Source organism: Psammomys obesus, unplaced genomic scaffold, assembly GCF_907164565.1.
Source record: "Psammomys obesus unplaced genomic scaffold, mPsaObe1.curated_primary_1811, whole genome shotgun sequence".
Lineage (NCBI taxonomy): Eukaryota > Metazoa > Chordata > Mammalia > Rodentia > Muridae > Psammomys > Psammomys obesus.
The window spans coordinates 4,657,054-4,668,215 of record NW_026586662.1 but is presented as its reverse complement, the minus strand read 5'-3'; the positions used below and the strand labels follow the sequence as shown (position 1 = coordinate 4,668,215).

General features: G+C 45.1%; 1 protein-coding gene across 1 annotated transcript in view; it reads left to right on the top strand.

Moving 5' to 3' along the window:
• Window positions 1–1,257: 1,257 nt before the first annotated feature.
• Sh3bgrl2 (SH3 domain binding glutamate rich protein like 2) overlaps window positions 1,258–11,162 on the top strand; it is a 54,936-nt gene continuing 45,031 nt past the window's right edge. Inside the window, exon 1 of the mRNA XM_055602546.1 lies at window positions 1,258–1,454. Coding sequence (XP_055458521.1) covers window positions 1,410–1,454 — 45 coding nt within the window. The 5' untranslated portion in view covers window positions 1,258–1,409. The remainder of the gene's footprint in view (window positions 1,455–11,162) is intronic.

Sequence of the window (11,162 nt, the reverse complement as noted above, 5' to 3'; positions counted from 1 at the left end):
CCATGACCTCAACAAGCGTGTTATTCTACGTGGATGTACACAAACAAAATACAATTAAATAAAACTTTAAAACATAAGCAATAGGAAAGGTTGGAAACTTGAAATATTAATAAACTTAAAAAACAATAGTTCTCTGTCAAACGACTATTTGTGCTAGAAACTTGCAAACGAGGGAGAATTCATTACTCATTTCCTTCTCTTAGAATTAATTAGCAGCCTTCCCAGACGCTGCTGACGTCCCCTGCTAAAAGGAAGAAAGTAAATACAGTTCTGTGAGAAAAACTGGTTCACTTCCACAAAACTATGAGAGGCTTGAGCATTAGCCAAGCAAAAATAACCTGCTAAAGAACTACACGTAACCTATTAGCCACCACAAGAAAGCTTTCTTTTTAATGGTATCCTCCTGGGATACCATGCTGGAATGCACAGAGGTTTCGAAAAGGCACAGACTTGGCTCAACTGTAAATATCCTTAAGTGCACAGAGGCAACGCCATTGTGAAGGATAGGGGGTGGTGGATTCTGATTCCCAGTGTTGATAAGGATTTTCATGTCTCTGGATACTTACTTTTTTCTGCTACAATTACAGTTTTGCAGAGAAAAAAAAATGGGTTTTGTTCTCATCCGGGTTTCCAATTTTCAGTGCCTTTGGAATAAAGGCGAGAGCCTGTTTTATTTACCTGAGAGATTCTTTTTACAAACTGGGCTTGGTAAAGCATGTTTGTAATCCCAGTACTGGGGAGGCTGGAGAAGGAGGAAAGTGAGTTCCAGGCCAGTCTGGGTTACACAATAAAACCACTTCTAGGGAGCAGGGAAAAAAAAAATCTTTCCACAGTTTCTGAGCTGCAGAATAAAACAGAAGCTCAACCTACTGTCCCCACCTGTCGAAGCCCATGAGCTGCCCAAGTCTCTGGGGGCGTGTCTGCGTAAGGAGGCTCTGAAACTGTGGGTCTCAGCAGCTTGGTGGCTGTCTCTAGTGGGAGGATGTCCCCACCCGTCTCCACCGCTCACAAACCTCAAGCTTGGACTCTGCACCCAGCCCTTTGTCTAGTTTGCTTTTCCCTTGTAAGCTGGATTCCCACCACAGAGCCTCTCCCGCTTATGGGGGGTCACCTGGGTGTACGATCAATTCATTAATTCACGAGAAGCAGGAGCTGGTTGGCGCGAGCTTAGTGCCAGGTCACGCCGGGAGCCAGAGAAACTACAACTCCCGTCAGCCCCCGCGGCCGCCGGGCCCCACCCCACCTCCCGCTCAGCCCGCGGCGGAGGCGCTGGGCTTTCATCCGCGGAGCGGCGGGAGCGGGACGCTTCGCGGCGGTCGTCTCCGACGGTCGCGCGTGAGTCGGCAGCAGCCTCGGCCCCGTTCAGCCTCTGAGTCCGTGTCAGCGGCGGTCCTTGACGCAGCGGGAGGATGGTGGTCCGCGTGTTCGTCGCCTCGTCCTCGGGCTTCGTGGCGGTGAGCGGGGCGGGCGGGATCGCGGCAGACGCGCGGCGCGTGCGCCCGTGGGAGACGCGCGGGCAGGTGACCGCTAGGCTCGGACCCGGTGGACGCGCAGGGCTTGTGGCCCCCCCTCCCCCGCGCGCTGGCCGCTAGGGAGGGCGACCAAGGGAGCAAGTCCCCTGCCGTAGCTGTAGGCTCCGGGGCTCCCTGTGCTGACTTCGGAGGTTCCCGACTGGAGACACCGTCGGCTTCTGTGTATTACGAGAGTTTAGACTACTTTGATTTGCTGACCTGGCTTCTGAAGGAAACAAATTTGCTCTTCACCCTCTCGTCCACAGCAGGTTTTTTAGCTGCTCCATTTGAGCAGAGAGAACAGTAAACCATGCTTGTCCGGTTAGGTCGGAGTCCGTTTGTTTTCCTTGTCGATTTTTTAGCCTAGGGTGTTTCAAATACTTTTACATTTCTAAGCTAGCCTGTGTGCGTTTGTCCTTCCCGGGTTCCCTCAGTGCTGTGGTCAATTTTGTTTTAAGAATCTATAAATTGTGTTCTTTCTTTCTTTCTTTTTTAGCTATTCTGTTTGTAGAGTGTTACATTGTTTAAGGAATATTCTTCTTTGAAAGAAGCTGAGGAGTTAGAGATGTCATACAGGAAGGAATAGTGTACACGTTTACTGGACAGGACACTCCACTGAATAAAACAGATGTAACGCGCATATTTTATGTGATTATTAAGAATTGATTAACTCAGGTGAGAGTTAAACTGCATCTCTGAAAGTCTGCTTTGTGAGATACTTAATCAGATAGATATAGAAGAAAGTACAAGAATAATTGTTTCAAAATTCAGTCTGGCTGGTTATCTGCCAGTAAGCAGATTGTCCTAGAATTTAAGTGGGTGGGGTAGAGCGTGAAATGAAACACTTCTTGAAAAATCGCTATAACTTAACCCAATTTTTTACTACAAGGACCCCCATTTTTACTAGACCCAGCGGTTGGGGAGATGCTAGCTACCTGTATGTGCAGGCATAGTTGTGGTTCTCATTGCTTAGTCATAGGTGACTTTTACAGATTTTTCATGAAGCTGAGCTTCATGAAACGTAATACTTCCCAGATAGATTTATTTAAATGTATATGTCTCACTGTAGAGCTCTTGGTCTTACCATTGACTTACCTGCTTCAGTAATTATTTCAAAAGCAGTTTATTGAATGTGGAAAGCATGTGTTTTAGTGCTGCTCTGCAGTTGTGCTGGGAAAGTCAGAGGTAATTTACCTGTCTTATCCAGCGTGTATCTGGACCGACTCTGCGTCCTGTATCCTGTTTTCATCAGTTCCATTAACACACACATTTATTGCCTGTCCCTACTGTGTGACTTAAGTTTTAGATTTACTGGTTTGTCCATAGAACTGATTCGAGGAAATGATTTTATTGCCAGCAGTGCCCCAGCTCTACCCTAGTTTCTCTCCTACACCATGAAGGATTCTGAGGCACTCACGGTTGTGCTGCACGTTTAAAATGCTTTGGTGTGTCAGCTGAGGAAATGTGGGTGAGCACTCATAACAGCTTATTTCATTTGAACAGTTACTGGTTAACTTCAAAGTGGAACTTTTCCACTTTGATTCTCAGAACCCCGTGGTCTGATGTGGTTTGATTGGGAGGTTACGTTCAGTTACCACATAGACACAGCCCGTAAACACTAATTACTCATTTCAGTCTGCTGTTTGAAAACTTACTCTTTTCAGGAAGTACCAGTCTCTCCCCACTTTGTAACATTATCTTCTACTTCATGTACAGGTTTTTTTTTTTTTTTTTTTTGTAATATTGGTATCTAATTTATATAAAGTTTATGCTTATCTGCAAGAATATTGATTTCTTAGCCATAATGGAGTTGTGTAGGTAAACTCTTGGTTGGTAGCTAATATGGTATAGCTTACAACATTAAGCCATGTTAAGGTTTTGTGGGAATGCTGTGTTTTCCTTCTAGCAGTGTTAGGTTGGCTGTTGGCACCATTTTATTCTGTTCCCCTCTGTGACCAGCAAGTGTATGGAAGAACAAACAGTATCGTTCCCAAATCAGATTGGTTTTAGCTAAAGTTTATTAAGCCACAAGGAAGTAATGTGACTGGAATTAGACCTAGTTAAGTCCTGTAGGCAGGGCATTTAAGCATACTGTTTTGTGAAAATCCTCCTCTTCTGGTTCCCTCGAGCTCTGGAGCTTCAGCAGGAGTGACTGACATGGAAGGCTGAGTGCCTGTTCATCCTGCCCAGCTCCAGGTGAAGCCTGCTTTTGCTAGGAAATAAAAACTCTGTAATGCAGCATTCTACCATGGGTATGTTACTGTTACATTGAGGACATTTTATTCATCTCTAAGAAAACAGGGCCATAGAAAGATCACTTAAAATACTGATTTATTTATTATGTGTGTATACCTGACGGGAGGCCGATAACTTTGTCCAGGAGATATGTTAATGTGACTTTAATTTTAAGAGATTATTTTCACTGATGTACTTAACAGAATTTGCCTTCGTCTGCTGTTGGCTTTTTTTTTTTTTTAATCTATTTTATTTGGTTTCATATATCTACCAGCCTTCTCCACCCCAACCCCTTCCAACATCAGGTAGGAGAGACAGAAGGTTAGTGGGGAGAGGGCTCCTTGATATCTTTTTAGACTACTGCCTGCTGATTACGGACACTGAGTTCCTTGGGGCAAATCCAGTCTTCATCTTGTCAGCCATATCTCCAGTTTCTTCTTCTTGTCTCTTTTCTCTTGACCACTTGACAAACTAGCAGGAGCAGGAACCAGCAGGAGGAACAGCCCCACCTCCTCTCTGGGCCCCTGTTCTTTTACACCCTCTCTAGAGTCTCCAGAATTAAACTGTCTTCAGCTAGCAGAATCATGCCCCTGTCAGAGTGTGCAGTAGGCAAATAATAGTCTGCTGCTGTGAACAATTTGAAGCAGCCCCTTATCCCACACATGGGATTTAAAAAAAAAAAAAAGATATTCATATAACATAACTAGGTTTGTTTGGTTTTGTTTTTTTACGCAGGATTTCTCTGTGTAACTACCCTGGCTGTCTTTGTAGACCAGGTTGGCCTAGGACTCACAGAAATCCATCTGACTTTGCTTCCTGAGTGCTGGGATTAAAGGCGTGCACCACCACTGCCTGGCCATAACTAGGTTTTTAAAGAAACCAAAACTCTCACTATGGTCTGCCCCTACCCTGCCCAGCTCCTTGGTCTTGCAGGGAAGCCTAGGAGAATAAAGGGTGTGGCTCTCTTCTTGATGAATCAATCACTCCATAGATCAGGTGTGGACTTCAGCTAGGAAAGGTAAAACCTTCAGTAATAACCTTCAGCTCAAGGACAGACCTCTCAGGGGAACATTCTTACCAAGCAGAAATGTCACAGCCTTTGGAGGGATGCATTGCTAGATGTAAGATACGGAGGGGAATATGCTAGAATCATAAAATATGCATGTGGAGGCAGCTAGCCAGGGAGAGGAGTGTGGGAGAGGGCTCCTGAGGTCATTTTCTTAGTCTGGACATGAAGGTGCTTGGAGAGGAGGGGTGAACAGCAGCTGCCCCTGTGGACATCTTTGGATGACAAGGTAGATTCTTCAAGTCCCCAAAGGAAGCCTGTGAATTCAGACTCCACAGAGCTCAGCATCTTGGAGATGTTTTCAGTGTCTGCAGCCTGTCTGCTGCTTGAACCGTTTGTCCTTCAGGTAGCAGGGTAGTGCCCTTCAAGGGAAAGAAGACTCCCTTCCTGCTTGCCTTAGACTAAAACTTATCAAAAAGCAAATAAAGTCTTCGCTGAAGTGAGAGCTGTGCCTTTGCATGATATGTTTTTACTGTCCATTAAAGTTCTGTGGCTCAGTTGAGATTTGGAAGGAAACCCAAATACACAGGAAGTGAAATCCAACCACACAGGTTCATAGAAGGAAACTTGGGCATAGAGGTGAAGTGATTTGCCCTAATGTCATTTATGCCGTCAGTGCACATTGAGATGTAAGTGGAAAAGCCAGATTCCTGCATTGATTGATTGATTGGTGCATATGCTTATTTTAAGCACTGCAAATGAAATATCAGGCGCTCTACTTGTGTGTGTGTGTGTGTGTGTGTGTGTGTGTGTGTGCGCGCGCGCGCGCGTGTGCGTGCGTGTGCGCGATACTGTATATGCCAGCCTGCAGAGGCCAGAGTAGGACATGAGATGTCCTGCTTTATCATTCCCCACCCTGTTTCTTTGGGACAGAGTCTTTCATTGAATCTGGAGCTAGGCTAGTGGCCAGCAACCCTCCTATCTCTGCTGCTGCCCATAGCATTTGGGTTACAGATGTGTGCAAGGCTTCCTGTATCTAGCTTTTTAGATAGGTGTTAAAATTCAAGCCCAGGTCCTTATGTTTGTGCTGCAAGCACTCTTACCCACTGAGCCCTAACCCTAGTACCAAGTCAGGTGGTACTATATACTAGGATGCTCAGGAGAATAGACAGCCCAAAGCATTGCTGTCTTCATCAAGCCCAGAGACTTGGCAGGCAAACCATGCAGTCAGTGATGGTGGCTTGAGGGATGCTTTCATGAGTCAGGGGAAAATGGGCGAGACAGCAGTGTATTACACATGTCTGAATGCAGGAGAGTCAGCGTTTGGGACAAAAGATGAAGACATTGGAAGGAAAGCTTGAAAGTGCAGAGCCTTCTGTGGCCTGCACATTGTATTAAAGTGAGGGTGGGTGTGAAGGGGGAGGACAGACACACTGCTCAGAGGTGCCTTGCTCTTTGCAGCTGTGCGACGTGTCCTTGCCGCTGTGCATGAATGATTATTACCTTAACCATGCAATTACCAGTTCAGGCTGTTGTTCCCCTGGAGAGCAGATTCCTCTGTAAGAAAGCCTCAGAAAAGAGTCTGAAAGCTATGAAGTCAGGACATGACCATGCGCGGTAACTGGACTCTATGCCAGGTTGCTTCACTCTCACAGGAGCTGGCGTGCAGATGCTTGGGCCCTTGAGGACCTTCACCTTCTTGGGTCTTTCACTGTCCTATGGCAAGATAGTTATTGCCATGTCACAGAAGAAGAGGTGAAGAGAGCTGACTCAAACCAGAGCCAGATCATGTTCAGTTGGTCCCCTGACCTGGATCCAAGCCCTGATTTCTGCTTTTAGAGCAGAAATTCTCTCTGTGGTCTCTGTCCTCAGGTACATTATACCCAGAGCGCGTGTGCACATTGGGGATGTTGCCACCCTGCACTTTGCAGGTTTATGGGCACAAATAGCTGCCCTACGTGTCAGTGGCTCACTAGCCAGAGACAGTGAGGCACTGCAGGAGTGAGGAGCAGGCTTCAGAATGAGGTTGTGTCAGAACTCAAAAGAAGCAAGAATAACTTGAGGGCCCAAGGGCATGGAGGCAGGGAGAGACTGCATTTGTTTTTCAGGGCTGTGGGTCTTGATTTGATCGGAAATAGGTCTCAGTTTTCTTGCTGATGGACGTTGGAAATGCAAGTGTTGGCCTCCTGAGAACTCTGAGGGGGAATGCGCTCCTCTCTTCTGCTGGCAACCGTTGGCATGTCTTGGCCTGAAGATGTGTCACCCTGATAGCCTTTGTGTGTATGTGGCATTCTCCCTGTGTGCATGCCTGTGTCTGTCTTGGTGTTCAAAATGCTCATTTTTTTTTTTTTTTTTTTTTTTTTTTTTGGAGTTAAGCATGTTGCTGTAGGGCCTACTCAAATGACCTCATCCTCAGGAGTATCTGCAAAGATCCTCTTTACAAAAAAGGTTACATTCACAAGTACCGGAAGTTGGTCTTCAGTATCTTTGAGGTTCACTTAATTCAGTCTAGAGTGCTCTCCATTCTGAGGGTTGAGCTATATAGACTGAGAGTTTTTTTTGTTTTGTTTTGTTTTTGTTTTTTGTTAACTGGAAAGATTCTGGACAGGTTTCTTACACTTTAAAGTTAACAGCTAGCTAGCAAATTGTGTGGACATGTAGTCTGTATGTGAGGTTTGCTGATCGGAACGGAGATTTATTGCCATCAGAAGGGAAGTCATGGCCTCAGGTTTTCTAGTACATTTTAATGTTTGCCAATTTTGACATTCCTTTCCATTCAACCACAGCACTTAAACTTGTCCATATTGAGTATAATCAAGAGCATGGATCCTTTGTGAAGTTAGGGACTTTTTAATCCATTTGTGTTTAGGTACTTAGAGTCAGCATTTCAAACCATCTGGGTAAGCTACCTCTCCACAAGGATTTGTGTTACAAAGCTCAGGGTGGTTTCCACACCCCAGGCCGAATGTAAGGCTACATGAATCTTGTACTGTTTTTCAGTTTAAAAAAAAGGGGGGGGCATGAAAAAGGAGAGCAACTGTTATGAAAAAGACTGAAAAGTTGAGTGGAAGCAGTGTGCGCTCCTGAGTAAATGGGATTTCTTTATGTATATGGTGTGCAGGAGTGCACACACATGAATGCGGAGGTCCCTTTGGGGGCTGCCTTTATCACACTCCACTTTATTTTTTGAGAGTGGATCTCTCTTTTTTTTTTTTTCCCACCCTCCCTCCCCTTTCTGCATGCATGCCACTCCCCAAGTCCACTGATAGGGGAGGTTCTCCTCTTCTTTCTGATCTTAGTCTATCAGTTCTCATCAAAAGTGGCTGCATTGTCCTCTACTGTGGCCTGGTAAGGCTGCTAAAAGCTGTACATCTAAACAAACTAAGCAAAAGAGAGGACCCTAACTAAAATGTTCAATCCCCATCCTGAAAGGCAAAGAGGATGTACATCAGAAGAAAACGAAAATAGGAGAGTGGATCTCTTATTGAACTTGGAGCTCACCGATTGGCCAGCCTGGCGAGGGAGAGTCAGAGATCCTCCTGGCTCCTCTTGTCTCTCCCTGCACTAGAATTACAGGTAGCAGTCAACATGCCTGGCTCTTTTGGTTTTGTTTTTAAACACAAGTGCTAGAGATGCAAACTCAGACCCTCAGTTGTATGAGAGGAGCACTTTGCCCTCTAAGCAGTCTGTCCAGAGCACATTTAGGTTTTTTATAAAATGTTTTGGAATGAATTGTATTTTCCTCAGATTAGAACAGCACCACAGAATAGAAAGTCTATATTTATCAAGAGGTTTTGCTGCTTAAAATAAAATTGGCCTGATTTACTGATCATTACATATACAGAAATGTTAAGTATTATGTTTTGAAATGAAGATTTTAAAAATGAGATCAGGAAATTACTCACTTGCCAAAAGCCAGTTTATAAAAACGCAGCAGACTATTAAGGGAGAGGGAGTTGTTTTCTTCAGTGGTATACCTGCTGGCTAGAGGCCCATTTGTCGTTGAATAATCTCCCACCTGCTCATTCAAGAAACCCTCATCAAACCTGGTGGAACACACACATATGCACACACAACAATACGTGCACACACAACACGAAGGCAGGAGATGAAGTCTTTGGGAAGAAGAAAGGACTGAGCAGGAGTGAGACGTGTAAGTGGGGCTAATGGAGGGTTCATATGAGCAAAGTATGTTATATAAAATCATAGAACATATATAAAATTGTGAAATAATACATTAAAATATTTAAAAACGAAAAACAAATGACTGACTACACTCAGAACACATAGGCCCATTGCAGTTCTGTAGGTTTGGGAACAAGAACTATGTCCCACCTCTCACCCTCCTGCAGCCAAACCCTGTCCCGTTTGTTTATGTGCTTGGCTTTTCTTTTTAATTTATCAAATTCTCTGTCAGCTTCTTTACCCAAAAATCCTCCCTGACCCTCCTTTCTAATACAAATACATAATAAAAGGCCGACTTATTTGTCTTCCAATTAATGACCCTGTCTTTCAAATCCAAATTATAAAATTATCTTTGGAATACCTAGGAGGGGGAAAAACTCAAAAACAAGTCAGGTCAGTTTGTAGCTGTGAGTGGGAAGGTAACCCTTCTGGGCCGGGCAGGCCTTTGATGAGAACTGATTTCCTGGGGTTAGGCTCGCTGTAGCTGTAGAGTGAGACACTTACATTCTGATTTAAATCACAGTACTTATTCATTGCTTTTCATACATTGATCTTATACTGCTTATCCATTATGCAAAAGAGGACTTTAACTTCTCAAGTCAGAAATTTAGTGAAAATCTCCCTATTTTGTGGGTTGCTATGGTTTGGAAGGTGATTTGTCCCCCTGCCAGAGGTGATGGGGCTTAGTGGGAAGGGGTTAAATGGTCATTTGTGGGGCCGCCGTAGATGGGGATGAAGGTAGTTGTTTTGGGATCCCAGTTTGTTTATGAGCTGTGGTTTTCTGTTTTTCCTATATGAATATTCCCTCTTCTGCCATGCTGTGTCAGAGTGAAGTAGACTTTTTTAGCAGGACACTGAGCTGTAGGGACAGCCTGAAGTTGACTTCAAGCCTTCAAATGTCTAAGCAAAATGTATCTAAATGGTTAATGGGCTAACAAGTTTAAGGGAGTTTTTGCTGCTTCTGATTAGGGACGTTTGCCTTGGAGGAGGGGTCTTCTTCCTAGCTGTAGCTTAAGAATGTGCCATTGAGCTTTATGGTCAGTGGTTTTTGGACAGCAATCAGCATGTGCCTCAGCCTAGGCTGTAGGGATGACTGCTGTTTGGAGAGGTGGGATAGGACAGGAGACTGGAGGGCGAAGCTGGCTGGCTACTGAATAATCTGTGTCTCTGCAGCTTCCCTCTGTCTCCTCCCTTAATAGGCTTATCTGTGCCTGCCCGCCCGCAGCTGCTGCTGACTCAGGAGCTTGTTGTCATAATTTGAAGAGTTAGAGGTGTTATCTCTTGTATATTAGGTTGCTTTTCTCCCCACAAACTCTAAAAAAAGAAATCAAACTCAGAAAAGCATTTAATTGAATGTTTCCTTCCTGGACTCTGACAACTTTGCAGTAGAATTGAAAGCTGAATTACAGGCCCATCTACATACAGAGGCCCTTCTGAGTCTATGTCGTAGTCATGTGCTGCCCCCTCCCCCAAACGTGACAGTTTTGTGGGTCCATCTGTCACCACTGACAGCTTATTACCAAGGGAATCTGACTGTTCAGACCTGGCTCAGTGCCTGGCAGAATTTAAGGAGGGGTTTCCTGGAACTGACCCCTGCCGGTCGGGCACAGGGCGAGGTGTGCATCAGGGTGTGTCTGCATTGTTGTGGACCTTGGTGGCCCCTGGCCAGCACCGCTTTGGCTCTGCCAGAACAGCAGCACCGTGTTGGCTATGACTGAAGTAGCCGATTCTGACCGTGGGTGTTTCCTACTTCCCAGTGGCTGGTGGCCCAGTGCTTGGAAGTGGCATTTTGCCCTCGTGGATCTAGTGAGCTGGAGTGAAGGGTTGAGAATAAAAGGCCCAGTTAAGTAGCTTGCTGGACAGGTCAGATCAGTGGCGTTTGGTAAATGTCAGATGTAAGGCAACAGCTATTGCTGCATTCCAGCCTGGAATTAAAAAAAAAAAAAAAAAAAAAAGCAAAGAAAACAGTAGCAGCCATAGTCAACATAGCCAACACAGGCGCGGGATGCCGGCTACTTAACTTGTGCATTCCCCTGTGGCTTGCAGCTCAGCTGCTTTGCTTTAATGGTTGTGTTCCTTTGAGTGAGAGATGACTCCTCCATAAGCCTGGAACCCTGATTGACAGGAGTGTGAGTTATATGAGAAAGAGAGAGAAATGTGAGAGAATATGTGTGTTCACGTGTGGTGCTCGTGGCATGCCTGTGCATGTGAAGGCTAGAGACAAA